The 26702-nt window shown below is 41.8% G+C and overlaps 1 protein-coding gene across 1 annotated transcript in view; it reads left to right on the forward strand.

Moving 5' to 3' along the window:
• The window catches only part of LOC142489262 (amine oxidase [flavin-containing] A-like), a 182786-nt gene that overhangs the window by 115453 nt on the left and 40631 nt on the right, over window positions 1-26702 (forward strand). The window contains exons 6-8 of the mRNA XM_075589722.1: window positions 12291-12432; window positions 13039-13188; window positions 18587-18746. Of these exons, the coding sequence (XP_075445837.1) occupies window positions 12291-12432; window positions 13039-13188; window positions 18587-18746 (452 nt within the window). The remainder of the gene's footprint in view (window positions 1-12290; window positions 12433-13038; window positions 13189-18586; window positions 18747-26702) is intronic.

The following is a 26702-nucleotide window of genomic DNA, read 5'->3' on the forward strand; positions in this document are numbered from 1 at the left end:
GAGATGTGTTCAACACTAGATCAATTGGAGACTCACGTGGTGTCAATCAAATATGGGCGTTTCAGAGATCAGTGGCAGTAGGCTTGACTCTGGTATGTGATGTGAAAACCTCAATCGAGTATGATGATACAGGATGTCACTCATGGAATTTCACCAGTCAGGGTATAGAAGAAAAAAGCATCCATAGCGTAATCCAATAAAAAATAAATTTATAGAAACAATAAAATGAACACAGTGTCATAAGAATACAGACACATAAAATGCTGATGTCATCAGATTCGGTTACTCCCCGCTTCCTCCGTCACCGACCTTTCTGTCTCCGCTTCACACTATCCGAATCAATCATCTGTGGGGCTGCAGGTCAGTGTCCTGATGGTAGGAGGGTCTTTGGAGCGAGCTCTCACGTTCACGAAACAACCCGGCACAATGCTAAGGGGGAGCGGTCTGGAGATCTCTGGAGTCCTCTGATGACGTCACTTGGGCGACTCTACACGTTTCACTGGGCGTGTAGCTTCATCAGGAGTCATGGAGACCCTACAGACGCTCTGCCTACTAATACCCTGAGTAGTAAACTGATTGGCTGATCAATTAACAAATGGTGAATCAGACAAGGGAACATCCCAGGTCTGCCAATTACATGATATAAAAGATAACGGCGTGATCTCGGCGCGCAATAAAACAATAAAAAATGAAAAAAGGGGGGAGGAAAAAGACAATGATTAGTCACCCAATATCAATAACAAACATTCATAAAAATGGTATAATGTCAATGTCTGAATTGAGACCTTTTGGTATCATAGATTTGATTTTATGAATCCAAAAGGACTCTCTTTTTGCAAGATCAAGGGACCTATCTCCTCTCCAATGGAGTGTGACATGCTCAATGCCCCTAAAGGTTAATAAACTGGAATCTGAACTATGGAACAGTTCAAAATGTTTAGGAACACTATGGGTTTGTAGTTTGCATCTTATGTTTCCCATACAGTATGTTCCATAATTCTTACCTTCAGGGATCTTGTGGTTCTACCAATATACTGTATTGTAATTTACATGGACATTCAATCATGTAAATAACATGATCAGTTTTACAGTTTATAAATTGAGTCATGTCAAACTTTTCCCCAGTTGTATTGAAGGAGAAGGTGGATTTTTTTTGGAGCCTAAATTACAAATTTTACAATTCCCACATTTAAAAAACCCTACTGGTGTTTTGAGCCAATGATTTTTCTTTTTTTCTGAAACTTTAAATGTACTAGGAGCAAGTTTACTCTTAAGGTTGTTTGCCCTTTTGAAAATGACATGAGCACGATCTGGGATTTTGTTAGCAAGTATGGGACCATTTTTTAATATATGCCAGTGTTTATTAACTATTTTGGCTATTTTTGTAGCTTCACTGTTATATCGGGTGATGAATGTAGTTTGAAAATTCCTTTCTCTTTGTGATTTCACAACTCTTTCTGGGTGCAATAATTCATTCCTATCTAAAATGTTTGTTTTTGCTACTGCCTCTGAAATGGTATTGGGATTATATTCTTTTTCCTTAAATTTCTTAATTAGAATATCTGACTGATCTTTATAGATATCTAAATCTGTACAGTTTCTTCTAATACGTCTAAGATGACCATACGGAATATTTGAAACCCATTTTGGGTGGTGACAACTCTTTCTATGGATGTAGTTATTTCCATCTACATCCTTAAAAAAGGTTTTTGTTTTAATAAGTCCGTTGTCAATATATACTTCTAGGTCTAAAAATTCAATTTTTGTATTAAAACAATACGATCGTTTTTATTTATATATGTGAAAAACATTTGCAATCTATCTATATCTCCCTCCCAAATCAGGAACAAGTCGTCGATATATCTTCTGTATCCACCTTCTCCTCCAATACAACTGGGGAAAAGTTTGACACGACTCAATTTATAAACTGTAAAACTGATCATGTTATTTACATGATTGAATGTCCATGTAAATTACAATATATTGGTAGAACCACAAGACCCCTGAAGGTAAGAATTATGGAACATACTGTATGGGAAACATAAGACGCAAACTACAAACCCATAGTGTTCCTAACCACTTTGAACTGTTCCATAGTTCAGATTCCAGTTTATTAACCTTTAGGGGCATTGAGCATGTCACACCCCATTGGAGAGGAGGAGATAGGTCCCTTGATCTTGCAAAAAGAGAGACCTTTTGGATTCATAGAATAAAATCTATGATTCCAAAAGGTCTCAATTCAGACATTGACATTATACCATTTTTATGAATGTTTGTTATTGATATTGGGTGACTAATCATTGTCTTTTTCCTCCCCCCTTTTTTCATTTTTTATTGTTTTATTGCGCGCCGAGATCACGCCGTTATCTTTTATATCATGTAATTGGCAGACCTGGGATGTTCCCTTGTCTGATTCACCATTTGTTAATTGATCAGCCAATCAGTTTACTACTCAGGGTATTAGTAGGCAGAGCGTCTGTAGGGTCTCCATGACTCCTGATGAAGCTACACGCCCAGTGAAACGTGTAGAGTCGCCCAAGTGACATCATCAGAGGACTCCAGAGATCTCCAGACTGCTCCCCCTTAGCATTGTGCCGGGCTGTTTCGTGAACGTGAGAGCTCGCTCCAAAGACCCTCCTACCATCAGGACACTGACCTGCAGCCTCACAGACGATTGATTCGGATAGTGTGAAGCTGAGACAGAGAGGTCGGTGACGGAGGAAGCGGGGAGTAACCGAATCTGATGACATCAGCATTTTATGTGTCTGTATTCTTATGACACTGTGTTCATTTTATTGTTTCTATAAATTTATTTTTTATTGGATTACGCTATGGATGCTTTTTTCTTCTATACCATGACTGGTGAAATTCCATGAGTGAAAACCTGTATCATCATACTCGATTGAGGTTTTCACATCACATACCAGAGTCAAGCCTACTGCCACTGATCTCTGAAACGCCCATATTTGATTGACACCACGTGAGTCTCCAATTGATCTAGTGTTGAACACATCTCACTATTTTATACTCTATTTGCACTATGTTATATTCTTCTTCTATTTCATATTGAACCTGCGCTCCCATGTACTCTGAGAAATCAACGTTTGAAGTGGATTCGACAGACCATCCATTTGAAGGGTTTAGAGCTGCAATCCTTATTTAATATTTTCACTTTTTTATTCACCATTTAATTATGCACTTATTTTTTATTGCTATATTTAGATACAGTATATACACATTTAAAAGGCACCAATATTTGTTTACATCACTGCGCCGACCACTTGCACATTGTTGCATTTCTTGTTTCCTCACTGTTAGAAGAAAGACAGATAGGAACCTTCTATTATCCAAATACAAAAAAACAAATAAGAAGGGACACTATTATACAAGTACTACACATACATTAGGTGCATCAGCTTTCTTTATTACTCAACAAAGTAGACAAGCAGTAGCCATACGCTCAATTATTTTAAAACATTAGAGCATTTTATAACTAGATAAGGGGCTGACACCCTTGACACAAAAGGGACCTAAATTTGTTTTCAGAAAAGCAAGATCTTTAGCAACATCCTTATCCCCTAGTCTCTTTAGCTCTAGATCTAGTCCAGTCGGTATTCAAGGTATCCCAAAGGGTTTTCATAAATGTGGTTTTTGCTTCATGTGCCGTTATGCGCGTCTAATTAAAGCCATTAAATGTGTTCAACCTAAACAAAAAAGGGAAATAGACACATTCATCAATTGTAACACAAGCTACGTAGTTTATGCTCTTAAATGTGGATGCGGCAAATACTATATAGGTCATACTATTAGACCATTAAAGCAAAGGATCAGCGAACATGTTCGCTTGATTAAAAAGAAAGATATACAACACCCAGTCTCCAAACATTTCACCAAGCGTCACATTGGAGGCATTGCTATTTTCCAATTCTCGGGTATAGAGCATGTCCCTGCCCCCATTCGTGGAGGTGATAGATTGAATAGACAAGAAATGGCATGGATATTCAATATGGATGCGGTGTCTCCCGTGGATATTAATGTAGACTGGGAACTTACCCATTTTCTCACAGGATAGTTCCCAGCCATTCATTAATATATCAATATATTTACCAGATATATTGTATTGTTTTATGTATCCTCTAATATTATCTCATCATTCAATTCTTTATATGTACGAAGGTGATTTAATTCAATTCATCTACAAATGTATCTACAAATTTAATAATTACTATATATAATGCAATGCATTTATTATCCATTTATGACATTTCATATTAGATTAATTTAAAATTTATAGGGGTAATAGATCCCCATATGAGATATTGCACTATATGTATGCTTATATGGATATGTCGTTATCCTTGTTTTTAATTTTTACATTCTTTATACATATTTTGTGTGTGTGGTTTGTATGTATTTTGTGGTCTAAGCACATGTTTTACCATATTCCTGTTCAGAGTTCTATTACTTTATAATGTGATATATTTATGTATATGAGGTCATCACCATATGATATAAAGTGCCTATTTAGGTGTCATGTTTCTAAGATCTGTATTGCATTTGTATAGTTACTCAGAACAACTCCTGTTTTAGTTAGTAGTAGACTATTTTCTCATGTTCATTTACATTTGTATTTGTTTACCTTTCTCACGGCGCTGTGGATTGGCTGGTGGGGTGGATGGGTATTGGCTGCATATCGGTTCCCTCTATACACTGATGGCTGACGTCAGGGGTGGGCGGGATAGATTCTGCTGGCCTCTTGATCCATTCCCACTGCCAAGAGCCAGTGCTGAGCGAAATGTGGGCGGAGGGCCAAGGTAATCCCGGCTAGCATACCGCCCACCTCGGTGACGTGTTCGGTGATGTCAGTCGGGGGCAGAGACCTAGTGGGACGCCGGTGTGCCACATTAGTTAATCTCAACCGCCCTATATTAATAGGAGGCAGGTATATGTTTGAATACTCTTTGACAAGTGCCATTCGGCACGAAACGCGTCAGAGGAGCGTGCTTTGGTGTTTATCTAAAGGCAATATGCCTGAATACATTTTTATTGCTGGTTAACCCGCCTCCAGTCCGGATTTGTTTTGCAGTGCTTACTCTTATTTCTCTCTCATCGTTTCTACCATTGTGGGAGTGACGCACGCCTTCAGGAACAGACACCCTACATCAGTGAGTACCCAAAGCAAACAATCACAGGTAAAAAATAAATCAATGGTGCCAGAGGTAATATTCATGCACTGCACAGAAAATTTCCATCTCAAACATGTGCAGAGTGCAAGTATATAAACCCATAAAAGTGTTATAATAGCCACTAATAATGCGGATAATGCTCAGCAGAGATTTGAAAAGCAGTAAGTCGATGATCGAGTATGACGTATGCTGAGTAACAGTCCTTCATGCATCCGGAAAAAGAAGCTGCAAATCCGCATACAGTCCGCAAAAATATGCTTCAGCACAAAAGTTTTCGCTTATAAAACATTAATGGTTGGAGATCCAAACTGGTGTCCGTCACATTTGTTTCACCCTTCAGGTGGGCTTCATCCTTTAGTGATTGATGTTATGTGAGGAAAGGTAGTATTTATTCACATCCTGAAATAAACTGGCGCCCCATCTGTCACAGTAGACCAGAACTTATGCGTACAAAATCACTGGGAACTGATTGGAGCGAGACAGCGATAAAATAAACCTGTAAGATTATTTATTTTCAGACTAACACACACAGTAAAACGAATAACATGGGATAAAAACAATTACAGCAATCATAAGAATGAAATACCAGGTCACACAGGTAGCAGTTCGTTCCTCAGGATTAGATCTTCACAGGATTCAACAACAATACGGGAATGAGGGATACAGGCATCTTTATAGACAGGTATCCCAATACCTAACCTTCGCTCAATTCCATTGGTGGGAGAATATCTTCCTCCTATCAAAACCTGCCAGGTAACGTGGGAAATGGTCATAAGGCCAGCCCAGGTAACTCTGAGCATGCTCAGTGAGCAGCTTGGTAGCACTGCTTAGTATAAGGGGCCACTCGTTTCTGGGGACACAAAGTCTGGGTTGAAACATAAGGCCTGGTTGTAGTATTATCAGATAGCTGAGGAACTCACACTTCAGGTGTTTTAACAGACCCTTGCTATCTCCGGACTGCATACTAAATAGGATGGCTCTGTGGCTTTGTCCTTCTTAGGCCCGGCAGCCAAGTTGGCAGCACCCAGCGGGGGTCCCCTTTGAACCCCAAGCAGAACAAAGCCACCCCTTACCCTCCCCGGAATACATTAGCATATCAGAACGGAACACAAAGCCAGCTTTGACTTACATTTATAAAATATAGAAAAGCATTGCTTCTTTTAAAATTCTAACTTTTGCCCTTCTAAATATTGTAACAAATATATGGGTATAGAAAAAATATTACCTAACGACGCCAAAGTAAAATGTCATACATGTGCATAAAAAATAAACAAATACTGGGAATTACAAATGGTACCAGTGTCAAAAGTCCTTGATTAGGTGTCCATACGGGTATGCTGAATAGTATGCATGCTGGATACGTTTAAAGAATCAATCCGCTAGCATGTATACAAGCCAAAATATATTTTATTCATTATAACCTGGAGCTAAATACAATCTATCTCCTATTCATGTGACAGAAAATAATATTGCACATACATCCCTTTTAAGGGTCAGAAAACGTTAGGCAAGGGAAATACAGGATGATAACATACAGATTCTGTTAACCCCTTCCGTCCCAAGATGATTTAGGGGACACACCGTTTAAAACGCATTGCAGCTGGGAGATTCAGCTGCAATCTGAAACAAATAAAGATGGTGAAGGGGAATGCAAGTTATTACACACAGTTTACACATTAATCCCTTCAGTCCCAACACAATTTAGGGGCTGCCAGCCGGGTGTAACCCCTTTATTCCTGGCCTGGCACCCCTCGATCGTCACACCATCCCACTAGCTTACCACCAATCAATAAGATAGGTGGAATCACGTGACGATTCTGACGTTAGTAAAGCAGCTGCTCAAAATACTATAGATGAATCATAAAGACAGGCAAAATGCTTGAGAGGAAGAGTGCCCCTTCTGATACAAATGAACCTTCGCACATGCGCCGATGCCATAGAAAACTGAAACAGCACCCCAGACATGTTGATGATAACGTCATCGACAGGGCAGCAAACTGGCCAATCAATGAAATGGAATATTTCTTCAACAGTCATGATACCACAGCTGTATATTATTGTATTACTGTCTCAAGACGCATGATAGTCGTCCTCAGTTATATCATAGATGTTAAATACATGGTATTTATAATGACGTAATTTATACATATTCCATATAGGCACTAATACCTAGCACATGATAAAGAGAGGGAGAGAGAAAGAGAGAGAAACTATTTAAGACAATAAATATTAAAACAGAAAGAGGGACAAAAATCCAACACGCAAGCACTTAAAGAAATATTGCAAAGTCCAGGGAATCATTTAAGCCAAAGGGCATCATGGTGTTTAGTTGTACAATCCACCGACATTACTTTTGGAATAGGGCTTTCTCCATACCCCCTCCTCTTATTCACAAAGAAACTTTATCAATGGCAAAAGCGGAGATTAATGTATTGTCAGCACCATGAAACCTTAGGAAGTGCCTTGCAACAGAAGTAATCTTTTTAAAAGAGTCCAGGTCTCTCTGAGCAAATCTAATATTGCGTGAGTGCTTCAATATTCTACAGTTAGGTCCAGAAATAATTGGACACTGATACACGTTTTGTTATTTTTGGCTGTGTACCAAAATAAATTCAAGTTATAGTTTAAATAATGAATATGGGCTTAAAGTGCAGTCTATCAGCTTTAATTTGAGGGTATTCACATCCAAATTGTAGGAAGGGTTTAGGAATTACATCTCTTTAATATGTAGCCCCCTCTTTTTCAAGGGACCAAAAGTAATTGGACAATTGACTCAAAAGCTGTTTCATGGACAGGTGTGGGCTATTCCTTCGTTATTTCATCATCAATTAAGCAGGTGAAAGGTCTGGAGTGTATTCCAGGTGTGGCATTCGCATTTGGAAGCTGTTGCTGTGAACCCACAACATGCGGTCAAAGGAGCTCTCAATGCAAGTGAAACAGGGCATCTTTAGGCTGCAAAAAAAAAGAAAATCCATCAGAGAGATAGCAGGAACATTTGGAGTGGCAAAATCAACATTTATGTACATTCTGAGAAAAAAAAGAACGCACTGGTGAGCTCTGCAACACAAAAAGGCCTGGACGTCCAAGGAAGACAACAGAGGTGGCTGATCATAGGATCCTTTCCATGGTAAAGAAAAACCACTTCACAACATCCAGCCAAGTGAAGAACACTCTCCAGGAGGTAGGCATATTATTATCCAAGTCTACCATAAAGAGAAGACTTCACGAGAGCAAATACAGAGGGTTCACCACAAGGTGCAAACCATTCATAAGCCTCAAGAATAGAAAGGCCCGATTAGTCTTTGCCAAACAATATCTAAAAAAGCCAGCCTAGTTCTGGAACAGCATTTTTTGGACAGATGAAACTAAGAGCAACCTGTACCAGAATGATGGGAAGAAAAAAGTATGAAGAAGGCTTGGAACGGCTCATGATCCAAAGCATACCACATCATCTGTAAAACACGGTGGAGGCAGTGTGATGGCATGGGCCTGCATGGCTTACAATGGCACTGGGTCACTAGTGTTTATTGATGATGTGACAAAAGACAGAAGCCGCCGGATGAATTCTGAAGTGTATATGGATATATGGTCTGCTCAGAGTCAGCCAAATTCAGCGAAGTTGATTGGACGGCGCTTCACTTTACAGATGGACAATGACCCAAAACTTAGTGCGAAAGCAACCCAGGAGTTTTTTAAGGCAAAGAAGTGGAATATTCTGCAATGGCCGAGTCAATCACCTGATCTCAATCCGATCGAGCATGCATTTCACTTGCTGAAGACAAAACTTAAGGCAGAAAGACCCACGAACAAACAACAACTGAAGACAACTGCAGTAAAGGCCTGGCTGTAAGGATCCGCGCTGCGGGTATACCCGTGTCCAGCACCTCCTTACCTTTTTCACAGGCCGTTCAGGCTCCCCGGCAGTGTTCCCCGCTGCTGGCTGCTATCCCTGCACCTCCAGGCCACACGCGTCATCCCTATGGGCGCGCGCGGACCCAAGTCGCCATTAGTTGGCGCCTGACTCCGCTGACGCGGCGCTCGCACCGTGCGTGTCTCTGCCCCTGCTCCATCAGCTCCGCCTCCCAGGTTCCTCTTCCTTACCTGGCTTCTCCCCTGTCCGTCCCTCTGCTCCTCCCCTTCTTCTGTCTACTCCCAAACCCTCCGGTACGGCTCTCCCATTCTCCGCCTCCTCTGACGCAGCGCACATACCTTACACGCGCCTTCCCCATCAGCTATGCCTCTCAGGTCCTTCTTCCCTTTCTGTCCCTTCCCTTGTCTGTCCCTCTACTCCTCCTCTTACTCAGACCACTCCCCAAGCCTCTGGTAATTCTCCCCTATCTGGGTCTTACCTAGGTCACTCCTCTGTTCCTCCCCTCACTCCCATTGGTCCCAAACTTTCACACCCTGCTCTCCTATCAGGTCCTTCTTCGGGCCGCTCCTCTGTCACTCCCCTTCCCCTGATTGGTCCCAGCCCCCTATATAATCCCCCTTCACCATTTCCTCTTTGCTCTGCATAGCTTCTGTACCTTGGTGCTGTCTGCTGTTGCCTGGCCTCTCTTGTTTTTCAGTGCTTGCTCCTGTCCCTGGAAATTCTGCTGACCTCCCTGGATTTGACCTTTTGCTTTGGACTCTACTACGCTGCTCTCTGGAACCCTTTGGACTTCGCTTTGGACTTTCTATGCTGCAGACTTCTACAACCCTTGGACACGGCACACGGACAATCTACTACGCTGCTCTCTCCACTCCACGACCCAGGCTTACGGATAACCAACTATGCTGCTCTCTCCTACCCACGACCCTTGACTTACGAACTTTACCCTTCTACACCGGAGCTGTCAAGTACGGTATCATTTACATTCTTGTTACCCGGACCACCTACACTACTTCCACACTCCGGCCGTGCCCCCGTTTACTGTTAGGTGTGTGGTTTTACTCCTTTACACCTCAGTCCTGGGGTCTCGTCTGGCTTGTAGGCAGGCCGAGCGTTACACTGGCAAAGCATCACAAAGGAGGAAACCCAGCGTTTGGTCCATGCATTCCAGACTTCAGTCATTGCCTGCAAAGGATTCTCGACAAAGTAGTAAAAAATTTACATTTTATTTATTATTGTGTTAATTTGTCCAATTACATTTGAGCCCCTGAAATAAGGGGACTGTTTATGAAAATGGTTGCAATTCCTAAACGTTTCATGCGATATTTGTGTTCAACTCCTTGAATTAAAGCTGCAAGTCTGCACTTCTATTGCATCTCGGTTGTTTCATTTCAAATTCATTGTGGTGGCGTACAGAGCCAAAATTATGAAGATTGTGTCGTGTCCAATTATTTCCGGACCTAACTGTATACCTTAGTTCTGTCCTTGTCATTCCGATATATGTTAGTTTGCAGGGGCATGCCAGAAAGTAAACTACTCCTTTAGACTTGGAGTTCAAGAAGTAACCAATCCTATACTGCTTAGTCCCATCACTTGTTACAAAATAATCTGTTTGTAACATACAGTAAACATGCAGGCCGAACAACCATTACACTTGAAAAATACCTACTTTTTATTAGCCAATAGAAATGTCTGACTAAAATGGGGAATGCAGTGGGTATGCACTAGCCGATGTTGCAAATTAGGTGAGTGTCTGCAGGTTAAATTGACCTTATCACCAAGAATTTCTTTAAGATCGTTATCTGTGTAAAGAAATGGCCAATACTTTTGTTGAATATTTCTTTGATCTTGCCACCTATCATTATATGTCCCTATAAATCGAATCTTAGCGTCCGATTGCTTGGACTTGGACTGTAATAAAAGCGACCGATTACTCTTGGCACTACTATTATAACCCTGATTGATAATTCTATGGTTGTAGCCCCTAGATTTAAATCTTTCATTTCAATGGCTTTCGTCAAAGATCGCCTCAGTGGAGCAATTACGTTTCAGTCTGATAAATTTGCTATAAGGGATTCCCTGAATTTGGTAGTGTGGATGGAAACTGAAAGCATGCAGGATCAAATGAGTGGAACTGCTTTTTCTATGTATATAAGTTCCCACATTTCCCCTAGGGTCAATATTGATTTTGAGATCCAAAAAATCTATTGTTGTGGTACTATTCTTAAAAGTAAGTTTGATATTGAAATCATTGTGGTTGATAACACTAACGAAATCCTCAAAAGCCTCAGCAGTACCCTGTGTCAGTGACCTCTCTGGGAGAAAATGTTCATATATGGTAACAAAATGTTATAGGGATTTCTGTTTTATATTTTATCCTGTTATTTTAAGAAACTGTCCTGCATTTTTTTGTAATTGTATGTTCTCGTAATCCTTTTTCTGTAATCTAAGCACTGTATTTTTATATATATTAAAACATTTAATAAGGGATGCTTTGAGGCTCTGAATGAACTTTTGTGCGCTCTGGAGAGATTATTTACATTTTCGTACACATTTTGCTACAACAGATTTTTGTGTGTTAAGTGCATAGTTTTTTCTATAATAAACAGGGACCTGAAACCCTGTAAAATATTAATTTTACATATTTTATTTGCATAATTTATTGGGTGGTGGAAGTGGATAGATTTGATTTGCAATTGAGTAAGGTGTTAATATTAAGTAATTGAACGTACCTTGCGGGGGAGAAAAGTGAGTTGGCTAGAGTAGTCGTGTGTATTAACACTGGTTGCATATCTAAGTCACATGCTCACTTGTGTGCTGTTCGTGACAGATGGTACCGTATATGGGGATAGATTTAGGGGAGATATTGTTAATTTGAGGGACCTTTGTGAAGGTGAAGAGTGGGACAGCTTGCGAGCTGTCTATTACCCCATGTCGCATATGCAGGTCATGTGCTCACAGGTGTGCCGTACATGACACCTTATTCTACACTTTTAACCTTTAAAATCTACACACATTTGCTAGATACTGATCTAAAAATGTGCTATTTAAATTGGCATAATGTAGAAAGGCATTTCATTAGGTAAAGGGAATAATGTTGTGTTTGTGTTGATAAGTAGTGTAAAATTTGGATGGTGCCTTAAAATTGAAAAATTGTATAATGTTGTTAAAGGTGCATAACTGTCTATAATAGTATGTAAGTTATAAAAAAAAAATTTTTCTTCTATTAACAGTGCGGCTAAGAAGTTTGCTAACCTTTTTGTGAATGTGAATGTCACCTCAGAAACACAGCAGGTTTCTACTCTTTGGTTCGTGTGGTATGCAAAGCTCTGTGGGGGAACAACACGCATGTTTTCTGTAACCAATGGAGGACAGGTACTGTTTTGGGGGGAAATGGTGCTCTTTAGAAAATTAATGATCAGGAAAATGTGTATTGCGCAAAAGGGAATTAGATGGCAGTTTGAGTTTAAAATTAGTTTGTAACTGCAAATGATGGCTTTAAACCCTTAATTGAAAGGACATTACAGTCTCTCATATCACTTAAAGATAGAATACTGTAAATGCTGATTCAAAACCAAAGCTGTCTCACATTTTAATCTGGTCTGTAACTGTTACATACGCCCATAATATATATTATCTTTAACTGTGCATGCAATGTCTTGTATATAATGTATACCCTGTTCACTTATGTAACTGTATTTGTAACCATGAATTATTTGTCATTTTAACTCTATGCCCAGGACATACTTGAAAACGATAGGTAACTCTCAATGTATTACTTCCTGGTAAAACATTTTATAAATAAATAAATGGGTACATTTTTAAAAAGCAATGATGTCATAAGAAATTTGGACAGCAATGATGATTTCATGCACATGCAACTATGACAGAACAGAAATTAGTGAAATAAATACCACTGCTCACTGTTTGCTTGTTTTTAATCAGTGCAGTTAACAGTTTGTTATTTATTTTTTGTTTCAGGAGAGGAAGTTTATTGGAGGTGCAGGTCAAATAAGTGAGAAGATAATGGAACATCTGCAAGGTCGAGTGAAATTACAAAGACCAGTAGTCAGACTTGATCAGTCGGGTGATAATGTTATTGTGGAAACCCTAAACCATGAAATCTATGAGGTAAATGATTACCTGCATAAGATCTATCATGTACTAATGAAAGAACTATACAGAGATTTGCCTGATTTTATTCAAATTCATTTTTTTTTTGCTAAAATCCTTTGGAGCTGGAGACAGCAGAAAAAACACTGACCCACGCTACACATTATCTAGTTGTATTATCTACACATTATCTAGGTGTGTGTGTGTGTGTGTGTGTGTGTGTGTGTCAAATGGAAATATTACTGTATGCTCATTTGCATGTCTTAGACAGGTCTGCAACCCCGCCTTTCGACATTATCACCCAGCACACAGCACTTCCACTGCAGCAAGGGATTCTGGAAATGACATGCAAATGGACACACAGTGTCACCTTTTGCTTCAAAACCATTTTTAACATGGTTCCCTATAGGCATAAGCTTGCTGCATGAGAAAAGAGAGCAAAAACAGTGCACTGCCAGGGAGCCAGGTGGGGGAAAAATATAAAAGTCTATTTATTCAGCAACACTCAGTAACATGACCCCAAAGGGTGAGACAAAATCTTCTACGCATTTCGGACCGTAGGGGTCCTTTATCATGGAGTATGGGGGACTAGGGGAAGGGGGCCCCTTTATATATACCATATCATTAGCATCTCACAAATCCAAACTTCTAAAAATGGCGCCAAATCCGGGTGCGCGCCGGTGTGACATCATGCGTATCAGCCCCGCGTGTCACGTCCCATATAATACTGGATCGCGCACCCTAAGGCCACACCTCCTCAAGAACGTCAGACCGCGCCAAGCACACCGGCACGGCTACCATGGTGACGGCTGGATGGTAGGAGGAGGGAGTCTCCACCCTTAGGGTAGGGCCAGCGCGAGCCGATAGGGCCACGTCACACACAACAGCAGCCTGTCAGAGACCAGGCCGTCGTGCCCATCCCTATGGCCCGATCCGCTCAACCTTCACAGGACCAACTCCACGGAGGGGCGCACCCCCCCCCCTTTTTAAAACCTCCAACATATTCATCCCCACGGAACTACTAGCAAATAGGCATAACATTAATGATCACGTGTAACAAGGGTTAATCCCACGATCAAACACAATATTTGTAACAATGTAAGTGATCATGCACACTTGGCCAGGGTCCCCTTACCCAATCCCCCAGAAAAACAAACACAACAAATTAATATATCGTGAAACAACACATACACCAGTCCGCTCACCTCTCACAGAACATGAATAAAAATATAATATTATATAAAAACATATTTTTATGGATGAGTACCGTTATTAGCACTGTTTTGTCTCCAATGACGTGTTACAAGAGTGCCCTAGGGCATCATAGTTTGTCACCTTCAGGAGACGGGTGTGTTGGTGACTCACATACACAGGCGACACGTTTTATCCGAGCACGGCTAGCACCGCAAGCCGGGGGATGCCCCGGCATGCTAGCCGCACTCCCTCAGCGTGCCGCGCATCACCGATGCGCGGTCACGCGTCATCGGGTGCCTGCGCCCCCTGCACGCGCGTCCAGGGCTCCCCGAGGGAGCCCTGGTGTCCCGTGATGTGGGGGACGGCGGCAGGGGGTTCCGGGGGACCCGGCGGACCCGGCAGCGGGAGGGAGAAAGCCCCGATCGGAGGGCGCTCCTCCGCAGCTTCGGCGCGCGCCCGGCACCCTCCGGCGCGCGCCAGGTTACTGCTGCGGCCGAGAACGGGCAAATGCTCGAATAAACTCAGCCGCAGCAGTATCACATCTCTTTATTATACCCACTCCATTATTCACTTTATCCGTCAGTCCTTATTAATTATTATTGACATTTATGTTGGAAGTTCCACCAACTTTGGAGCACCCACTTCACCATATACCCTTAAGCTTGCTGCATGGTCACAGCTTTTAGCACAGCCATGGTTAAGATGCGTATGTGTATGTGTATATGTATATATATATATATATCTGGATATACAGTATCAAGCTCTGTAAGGAAACAATGCAGTATCATGTGCCCCAAAAAGCATTATTTTTATGGTGCCATACATCACTATTGCACCGCTAAAAATAACACATTTTTGTCTTTGACCGATTAAAAATATCGGGACTGACATCAAAATTACTAATCACTGTAAATGTTGTCATGTTGATTCCATACTGTACATCATGTCCCAATATTTAACAGAACTGCAATAGTGCCAAAAATGACTGCATTTTTGTATCATCTACTCTACACTGGCATTAGCCCAATCTTTCCCACAGTATGAATATAATGGGTAATATATTGGCCGTTATATACATAGGCAAGATATACTAAACCAACATGGAATAGGTGAGAAAAAATAAATAAAGCACATTACAGTACTGCTGCGGCCACTTTCATTCTAACATTTGCCCTTAATTTCCCAGGGCTTAGCTCAGCTGGCGCCGAACTTGGCTGCGCGCCAGACGCATCTCTTCCTTGCACTCCCCTCCCCTCGCGCGCATCTTCCTCTCCCCTCCCGACCCTCTGGCTGCTCCTGCTCTGCCCCTTCTGCCCCTGCATCTTCCCCGTAACCCCACTTACCCCGCTTCAACCTTCAGGGGATGTCGGGGAAGCCGGGGAAGCCGGGGAAGCGGGTGCACCACGTGACACCGTCGCCACAGTGACGCGCGGACAAGCCGCGTCACCCCGCGCAATGCACGCGCACTGCGGTGGCGGCCGCATTAGAGTCAGCTCGGCCGCCACTGTACATATTAAACCCGTAGAAGTTCAAATGGTAAGCTGACAAGCTCTAAGTATACTGTAGTGATCAGATGACTAGCTAGCTACAAAGAGGACAATTTTAACATTAAACTACACTACATAACCCCCTTGACTACCTCAATATATAGTAAAGCACTGCTATGCAATGCTTTACTAACTGGTAAGGCAAACAAGGAGTTAAGCCCTACAAACACCCCCTAGGGGACCCAACCACCCTCCCTGGGACAACTATACCATCACCTTACCCCCTCCCCTTTTTTTGACTAATGGCCACTACAAAAAAAAGCCATCTGATTGGTTGAATATCCATGGGAAACCCTCCCTTTAAGATGACATCATAGATTTTGCCAAAATTAACCTAATTGGTTGATGTTCCATGTGACTGCTTGACAGGTGTTCTGCGATGCCCAAGACCTGTAAAAGGCATGGGCCCTCACAGAACACCATAAGTTAGTGTACAGCCCCGGACAGGGTGGTTAGGCCCAGTGGTGGGAGGAAGGGCGGTGGGGGGAAAGGGGGGGTGGTACGGGTTAATCTCTTGTTTGTCTTAGCGGTTAGGTAAGCATTCCAAGGCAATATTGAAACGCGTGTTTGGTGCATGTGACCTCATGGAACTTGGGACACCAACATGGAGGAAGGGTGGAGAAATATTTTCACAATTCTATTGTAGCACTGGGGGGTTCGGCAGGATGCCGTTCCAGTGCTAGGGAAACGTGCACCTTATTATCTTTTACTCTACTTCTCTTAAGCTTGATGCTGAGACCAGCTCTTTTCTGAGTAAATGTAGTCCCGTCCTGAATATCTGAAATTAGACATTATTATAGAGCAGTCCAAAATTGCACTTTGGCTTCAAGAAAACACTGTCACCATCTTTTTTGCAACAATACAGCCACATTTTGTATTCATTCTGTAGAGGTTGCTGTGAACCTCTCTAACAGTGACTATTTTAAGACTAACTTTTGCTAAACCCTATATAGCTAATAGCTACCAACAATAGCGCTATAATTTTGAACTTTCCAATTGTGGCAGTTATAAATTCCCTTGTTACATTTGGATAAATACTATACATTTCAACATTATGGGGAAATTATTATTAGGGAATTGATATTACAGAATACTAAGGTAGAAATAGTAGGCAGTGCAATCACAATGCGAGAATGTGTTAACGCTTGCGTTAATTCCCGCATCATGACTAGGGGTAAAATATTGTAACTGGTAAATTATTACCACACTCTTGATGACTTCGGTCATAAAATTGCAGTAATAAGAAGTGGTATATATTTTTTTTTAATCAGGTGTGATATTAACTCCGTCTTAACAGAGTTTGATGTATCTAGGCCTTTGTGCCATATCACATGGTTCGTGACTTTCCTTTTTTCGCTTGAAATGTGTTTCTGGTACAATTTTCTACAGATACAGTGGCCGTTATCCGACCATTTACCGGAATTAATCACACACTATAGTGCGTGGTAGTCCGAGAAGGTCCGCTGCAGACTTAATGGCCCATCGAATTAACAGAGCAGGGGTCCCTGCTGTGTGAATCCTACCGGGGTCTACTTGTCTGTAAGAGGCTAAATCAGTCACTCTACCTGCATCGCCTCTAACAGCCGATCGCAGGGGTTTTAGTTAATTTTAACACTACAATAATGTAGCAGGGGGTCTTCGGAGCTGAACTGCATTAATTTCAGGTCCGTGTACTGCTACTTCCCGAGATACAGGCCCTGGCATTTGGTGCCGGTATCCCTCTGCTTTGTTTAGATCCTACGTGGATTTTAACATGGTGGGGATACCGGCACCCCATAATGGAGCCTGTAACTCCAAGTAGGGTGTCCCCGTTGCTGAATTAAACGTTGTTCAGCTCAGGAGACCCCCTGCTCACGTACACTATGAATAAAAATAAAATGTGAGCAGCTTCATTACCTTAGCAGCTATCTGCTAAGGTAATGATTTTTTCTTCAGAGGGGGGGGGGGGGGAGAGTTTGATACTAGTGTGCGGGAGCAGTGGGTCTTCTGAGCTGAACAAAGTTGATTTCAGCTTCGGGGACTCCCTACTCGCTGAGATACAGGCCCCGTTATGGGGGGGTCCCGGTATCCCTCTGCTTTGTTTAGATCCCACGGTCACGTGACCCACAGGATTTTAACATGGGGATACCATCACCCCATAATGGGGCCTGTATCTCGGAAAGTAGTGGGTCCCCTGACTTGAAATCAATGCGGCCCAGCTCCGGAGACACCCTGCTACAATACTGTATTGTTTCAAATTAATTAAAACCCCTGCGATCGCCTGTTAGACGCGTGCAGTTATAGGACTGATTCAGCCTATCTCTTACTACGCGTCTCTTACAGACAGGTAGACCCTGGTAGGATTAACACAGCAGGGACTCCTGCGTGTTAATCCGATGGACCATTAGTCTGCTGCGGCAAAATTTGAAAGGATTTTGGGGAGATCTCGAAAACCAATTCGAGATATGGTTGGATAACGGCCGCTGCATCTGTAGATACAGTAAACATCAATAAAAAAGTTAAACTACAATGTAAAAGAAACTATATGATCAAGTACTGTAAAATAATAATCCCGCTGGGGAATGATAACTTCTAGTTATATGGCATATAAATGCTCCTTTTCATCTGTCCATTTCATACAGTATACATAATATCTATTGAACTGCTTTAGAGAAGACCAATTATTTTATTTTCAGGGGAAGTATGTTATTAGTGCCATACCACCAGTTCTCACTGCAAAGATCCATTTTAATCCAGAGCTGCCAGCAATAAGAAACCAGTTAATCCATCGTCTTCCAATGGGCTCTGTTATTAAATGCATGATGTACTACAAGGAAGCTTTTTGGAGGAAAATGGGTAAGTAGCTCAAACAACCAAAATTGCTAAATATTCAGTTGCCTTACAGTATAAGAAGTGAAAGTCTTGCCAGGTCACTGTATTGACTCGCACTTGACTTAAACAAAAGACACCAAACTTGATAACGTTACTGCCACAGCGGTCTGCGTTGAAAAGTGTCTTGACCGCACCATCCTTGCCGTACAATGTACACATCATTTCAACCTTTCTGGAGGTAATAATACAGTATATGTAAAGGTATTGTGGTAGGTATTAAAACACAATTATTTTCTATTTTGAAAGCACTTACTATTTACAGATTTGCGGAACGACCATGTGTAACGGGTTCGCACCCTGCTATTCTAATCTCTATATGGGGTTGTTGGAGGACCTTCATGTGGGGAGTCATGCCTGACTGGGGGCGGGCCTGATGTTCTATGGCCATTTCATTGTTGACATTATTATAATTTGGCAAGGGAGGAGGGATGAGCTATCGGCCATCCTATTTTCCTTTGACAACAATGAGATGGGGTTAAAATTAACGTACACCATTGAATCTGCACGTGCTATATTTTTGGACTTGGAACTCTCTATGGGCAACAATGCCCAAATATTTACAAAAACTAATTTCAAGAGAGTAGCAACCAATAGCTATCTTCATGCTTCAAGTAACCATTACAAAAAATGGTTAGAAAATATACCCAAAAGTAAATTTTATAGAGTTAGAAGGAATTCTTCCTTGGATTATGATTTTTTTTACAGGGCCAATTATTGGCCAATAGATGTATAGACAAAGGCTATTATGCCAGTCCAGTACATAGAGCCTTTGACCAAGCTACACAGACTGATCAAAATCAACTTCTTGATAAATCTAAAGCTAAGTTCAGGGGGGCAATAGGATTTTGGTGGAGTGTGATATGAAAAATACACCGTTTGAATCTCCCTAATTTGTCACACAATATAATCAAGCTGCATATTCTATTATGCACTATTAATAGACACTGGGACATTCTTTTGAGTGATCCTGTGTTGGTGCCAATATTGCCCAAATGGGCCTCTGTTGTCTATAAAAAAGTGAGGAACATTAAGAGCGTTTTGGCTCCAAGTAAATAACACTTTCGGGCCTATGCTATAAGCAGTCATAAAAAAATCGCCATCAAATTTAAATCGCCGTTTTTGACAGAATTGTTATCATAATATGCAGAAAGACCCGAATACCAGTGATATGAACATTTGCAAAAATTGCGAGCAGACGGGGACGAGATGATCTGCCCTCTGATAAAGGCTTACTCGGCGAGTTGATTCTACTGCAAAGAGAGAGAACCACCTCTCCCTGTGCCAATTTCGCCATACATTAAATGTTTTTAATTTAAATGTTACTAGTGTATGTGAGCAGGAGGTTTCCGGAGCTGAACCGCATTGATTTCAGGTCAGGGGACCCCCTTCTTCCCGAGATACAGGCCCCGTTATGGGGTGCCGGTATCTCCTATGCATTGAAATGTCCTGGTCACGTGAGGAGAGGGTCCCCGGACCTCAAATCAACAAGGTTCTGCTCCAGAGACCCCCTGCTGCAATACACTAGTAATAAAATTTAAATTAAAATATGTAATAACCACCAATACACAACTCACCCCCTGTGCCGCCACATAAAACCATAATTTATTTTTTACACACAGGATTCATACCACAGGCCAGTGGGATACCCTGGTGGTCACCACAGGTGTCTTCAGGCCCCACAGAGCAACCTGTGGGGTTCCCACGGGTGTCTTGGGGCCCTAGGGTGATCCCCGCTAGGCTCCGTGGTTCTCGTGCGTGTCCGTGGGCCCACAGGGGTCCCCAAGTGGTCTCTGCAAGTATCCGGTGGTTCTCAGGTGGTCCCCGTGGGCGTCCGTGGGTCCTCAGGTGGTCCCGTGGGTCCCCGCTGGCCTGCGGTATCATTCCACCAAACACATACAGAACAGTAATGTGCAAAATAACTATTCTCCAGATATGGCTAATAGATTATTTGCCCATTGTTAAACACAAATAGCCAGCCAGCATAAATAAAGTAAATAAAAACCGTTCTACTTACCCCTGCCAACATGAAGGGCATCCTCATCAGCATACTGCAGGGCCATGTCCTCCGTTGCCAGAAAGCATACATAATAAAAAAAATGTATGTATTGCTGGCATCAGAGGACATGGCCCTGCAGTTTGCTGATGAGGACGCCCATCATGTTGGCAGGGGTAAGTGGAACAATTTTTATTGACTTTATTTATGCTGGCTGGCTAATGTTTTGTTTAATGAGGGGCAAATAATCTATTATTTGTTTTTTTAAATACAGGAATGGTACCGCAGGCCAGCGGGGACCACCCGAGTACACACGGCTGGCCACAGGGAACACCTGAGGACCCCCAGACGACCACGGGAACCATACAAGGGTCCCAGACACCCGTGGGAAACCCCAGGGTGCAGACACCTGTGGGGGCCACCCAGGAATCAATGCCGGCCTGTGGTATTAATCCTGTGTCTAAAAAAAAATAATGGTTTTAAATGTGGGCACTGGGGGTGGGTTGTGTAATGTTGTTTTTTAAATATTGTAATTCTTTTTGGCGGTCTAGGAGGTGGCTAGTAGGGCTGTTGTGTGTATTTTTTTCGTATTGTGGGTAGCGGTGGTGGGTGAAGGGGGTATTAGCCCCAAGGAAGGGTGTTTAGGCCTACCGTTTTGGTAGCGGCTGTTATTCGCTAAGGTAATGGATGGGTTAAGTCCACCTGCAAGCCCCCCGCAAGGCTTAAACACCCACTAAGGGCCAAATGCCACCTTCACCCACCCCAGCTAACCACAATAAGCATGGCACTGGTGGTTAACCCCTTCGTTGCCTTAGCGGTTAGCCGCTAAGTTAATGAAGTTGCCTGTAAATGCATTTTTCATGCATCTGATTCATGCATGGGGTCTCCATTGGTGATATTAATGCTCTGGAGTCTCCCGGCATCAATTCGATGCTGGAAAAATGCATTTTTCTAAGTGCCGTCTCACCGCTTCTTGGCAGCTTCTCCCCACCTTCTTGCCAACTTTTTCTGGCTAGGCGATTCGGAGAAGAAATCTCAATTCTAGAGCGGCGATCAGACTCGATAAGCTGATCGAGGCTACTAGAATTGAGCGAGTTTGAGAAACTGCTGTTAAGTGGGAATAAGTGGCTTATCGCAGCACGTTTGGCTTTTTTTTCGGAAATTTTTTTTGTCAACAATTTCTAGTATCGCCAAAATATCGGCGTTTACAGAATAGCAGTAGGCTTTTTTGACGAAAGTCTGCCGATAACTGATTTATCGGACATTTCTGCATAGGCCCCTTGTCTGATTGGATAACAAATCCTCTTTTGTTTTGTCATGAAGATTCTACAGTAACCATAGTGACTGTAGAATCTTGGCTTCACGGTCACTTTATGGAGTAATAGGAACGTTTGTTGAAAGATTACCACAGACCTCAGCAATATTGACAAGCCAGGAGAGGGTTTTAAGGAAAAGATGATCAGGAACTGCTCTGAAAGTAAAATTATTCAAGCAGCAGAATTTTGGATAGCTTGCACAGGAAAAAGTTGTGAGGCAGGGAGGCTTGTTTGCAGAATATTACAATTATCTGGAAGGGAGAAGATAAGGGCATGCAATAGAGTTTTACCGGTATGTTAACAGAGGAAAGGGCAGATCTTTGCAATGTTATGGAGCAAGATGTGACAAATTTTAGCAGTGTTGTGCATGTGAATGGAGAAGGGAAGGGAGGAGTCAAATATCACACCAAGGCAATGTGCTTTGGTGACAAGATAGGTGCTAGTACCATTTACTGTGATGGAAAAAGGGGATATTAGGCAGAATGTAGGAGGAAATACACAATGAGGAGCAAAGTTTCACACATATTAAGTTTTGCGGTGGTGGAGCGTCATCCAAGAGGATCTAGCCAGGAGGCAATTGAAGACTTGGGATTGGTTTGAAGGTGTGAGGTTAGGGGTGGAGAGATATATCTGTGTATCATCTACATTTAGGGGATACCTAAAGTCAAAAGAGTTGATGAGGTCATCAAGTGATGTGTGTAGGGAGATAAAACGAGAGGTCCCAGAACAGAGCCCATAGGTACACCAACAGACACAGATCACAGAAGACGAAGACATATTAGCAATAGACACCAAAAATATACTATGGGAGAAGTATGATGAGAACCAGGATAGAGTTTGGTTACGGTTACCAAGAAAGTGTGGAATATAAAGGAGAAGTTACTTCGAGAAGTATCGAAGACAACAGAAATCAAGTAGGATAAGTAGGGAAAAATTACTGTTTGGATTTTGCAGGGCATGACAATTAAGAAGACAAGATGTTCTAGCAGTTTGGAGGCAAAAGGTTGGTGGGATACAGGGTAGTAGTTAGGCATGTTGGTTCTGGGGTGCGATTGAGAACAGGTGTGACCGCGGCATGGGTGAAGTGCTACAGGACAGGGAGGAATTGAAGATATGAGTGGGAGTGGGGACTATGTGTTCTGATAAAATGTGATGGAATGGGGTCCAGAGGGCATTTTGTAGATCAAGAAGAGAAAATTAACTTAGAAACTTCCAAATCTGTAACAGGAGAAAAGGAGTAAAGAGTGGAATAAGGGGGCACAGGTTGAAGCAGAGAAGAGGGGAAGGGACAGAAGAATCTTGGTGGATATCATCCACCTTGCTTTTGAAGTCATCGGCAATGGCTTGAGGAGAAGAAAGGAGGGAGCCATAGGCAGAGAAAATATGTTATGGATTGGATTTGTGAGTGTTGATGAGTTAGGAGTAGTTTTGTTTGTCCTTAGCAAGAATTTTTTTGAAAAGTAGCGAGGCACAGCAAAGAAATGCAGGACGTGACTGAAGAGACTGTAGATTTTTTTTTTTATTGAACAATAATCAGGCAGCTGGTAAGTGAAAAAATCCTCTGCTGCATTTCGTACCAAGCACAATTAAAACCGACAAGGAGAAATTTTTCATGTATAAGATCAGCATCAGTGTGATATTTCCTCCATAGGCTATCAGAGGAGTTAGTGCAACTGGGAAGTAAGCGAGTTTGTATATAAGATTGTCTGGTTCAGAGGAAGGAGAGAGAAGAGAAGTTAGCATTCAGGATAGATGCCAGAGCAGAAAAGTCACTGGAGAAAAGTTATCCCAAAAGTGGATGGACAACCCAGACCCACTCAGACCCCAGTCTATGCTCTCCACCCTCTGGGTGACCCTGGTTATGATGCTTGGTGAACATGACAAGAGTTGCCTCATTAGTGACCCAGGTGATGTTGCCTTGAGAGTCATAAAGGTTTTACTTATGTCTAAGTCAATTCACTACGGCAGCTCTTTAATAAACTGAATGGAAGGTGGTGGCTTCCTCCTCTGTTCAGAGATGTTGGGGAAAACCTGCCATGGTTACTGTAACATGATTCTGCATTAATATATCTTTCATATTAATGCTAAGGAAGCTGCTGAGATGGTTCTTTTTGGTGCTGCAGGGCCCAATGTTGTTTAGAATACTTCCTTTTCTAGGAGTCATAGCCATGTAATTTCTCCAGTACCAGTCACATACTGTAGCCATATTGCTAAAATGTCTGTTATGTTGTGACAACATACATTTTGACACTGGAAGAGTTAATACAATCATTTGTGTATAAAACCTCTGTTAATGACTTTACCTTTATATCAAAACCGTTTATAATTTCTTTGCAACTTTTGTAGTTTTCTTACTGAAACGTATTACAATATATTTTGATTGAATCTGGAAGTGAAATATTTGCAGAGATTTTAAACTTCAGTATTTAGTTATGTTGCATTTCACAGTGCTGTGATTTATGAAAATATACGTTCTTCTTTTTAGGGACTGACAATTTGAATAAGTGTTTGGGCTGCACAATTTTGCATCAGCCTATAAAAGCATGTCGTACAGTATAACCCAAAGTTTATACATCTCTGTCCTTCAGACAAATGGAACCAATTATTTTTCCTCAACAAACACTTCACTCCCCAGTCACACACTCCTATGTTTTTTCCATATTACATTTGCATGTCTTCAAATTGTCACTATCAATTTGTTAGTTATTTGCATTTATTTCAGTGATTAATTAAACGTCAAATATTTATATCCCAGGGTGTGCACCATAAATGTACTTCTTTTTTGAAGATCTGTGACTCCTGTGATTTGATTTTCTAGTTCAATAACCATCTGATTTTCAGTACATACAGGTGCGCTGACGAGTATTCTAAAACTTGCCTTGGAAAATCGGATTAACACAGCAGGGGTCCCTGGCAGTCCCATTCAGTTTGAATGGGACTGCCAGGGACCCCCGCTGTGTTAATCCGATGGGCCATTAGTCTGTCTGCAGAAATGTCACTGAAATGTTGCAGCATGTACCCAGCATGTACCTGGGTCTTGTTGGAGATAGCCCCAGATTTTCCAAGGCAAGTTTTAGAATACTCGTCGGCGCACCTGTAGGTAGGACCTCATTGCCATCACAGAGGCAAAAAGGCAAAATCAAGTTACATACTTCCATTGTTTTGTTTTAATTACACTTGGTTACCTGTTCAGCAGCGTTACCTGTCTCTTTTTCCCTGTTTAGGCTATAAAATTATACTTGGGAATCTCCTTATCTCATATTAGAATCTCCACATTTGCCTAAGAAAGTAGACATACTGTAGCAGCCTTTATTGCTCTCTTTGATATGATATATTGCAGCAGTGCGCAAAGTGGGGGGCACGCCCCCCAGGGGGGTGCTGGATTTGTCTGGGTGGGCGCGGGCGGTTGCAGAGGCCCCACGCTCTTCCCCGAGGCATTTAAATTTAATGCCTGGGGATCGCGTGAGGCTACTGCAACTCTAAAACTTAAATGGACTCTGCCGGCATCACTCGTTTCCATGGCAATGCGGCGTCAAATGATGCCGCGGGCTCATGTGACATGATGTCACACACATCTAATGACGCTGTGGGTCACATGACCCTGTGGCAAAAAGTTTGCACGACCCTGATATATTATGTTGTTTTAGACCCTTTCCATAGAATCATGTGTAAATTCTGTTTTTTTTCTGAGATATACAGGTATAATCTGTGTTATCTGGGGAGACATTGTCAGTATTTCTAGGCATATATAGAGCCATTTCATTTTTTCAAATACATTACAATGAATAGTTATTTACAGTCATTAATCATGTGGGCAAATCTGGTTGAGTAGGTTACATAGTTACATAGTAGATGAGGTTGAAAAAAGACGTACGTCCATAAAGTTCAACCTATACTAAATTTAGACAACAGATACTTTATCCTATATCTATACTTACTTATTGATCCAGAGGAAGGCAAACAAAAAAAACCCATTAAAGGGAAAAATAAATTCCTTCCTGACTCCAAGAATTGGCAATCGGATGAATCACTGGACCAACATTCTTCACGTTTACTTATTTGATATATCCCTGTATACCTTTCCTTTCTAAAAAGATGTCCAACCTTTTTTTGAACAAATGTATTGTATCTGCCATCACAGTCTACATGGGTAATGAATTCCACATTTTAACTGCCCTACTGTAAAGAACCCTTTTCCTTTATTGCTGGTGAAATTTCCTTTCCTCCAACCTAAAGGGATGCCCCCAAGTCATTTGTACTGCCCTTGTGATGAATAGTTCATTTTAAAGCTCCTTGTACTGTCCCTGAATATATTTGTATATAGTTATCATATCCCCTCTTAGACGCCTCTTTTCTAATGTAAATAAATCTAACTCAGCTAGCATCTCCTCATAAGATAGATTGTTCATCCCCTTTATTAATTTTGTGGCTCTTCTCTGCACTCTCTCTAGTTCCATAATGTCTTTTCTTAGGATTGGTGCCCAAAATTGTACTCCATATTCAAGGTGTGATCTTACTAATGCTTTGTAAAGGGGCATAATTATGTTTACTTCCCTTCCATCCATTGCCCATTTAATGCAAGATAAGATCTTGTTTGCCTTTGCAGCTACT

This window comes from Ascaphus truei, chromosome 3 (genome assembly GCF_040206685.1).
Source record: "Ascaphus truei isolate aAscTru1 chromosome 3, aAscTru1.hap1, whole genome shotgun sequence".
Taxonomy (NCBI): domain Eukaryota; kingdom Metazoa; phylum Chordata; class Amphibia; order Anura; family Ascaphidae; genus Ascaphus; species Ascaphus truei.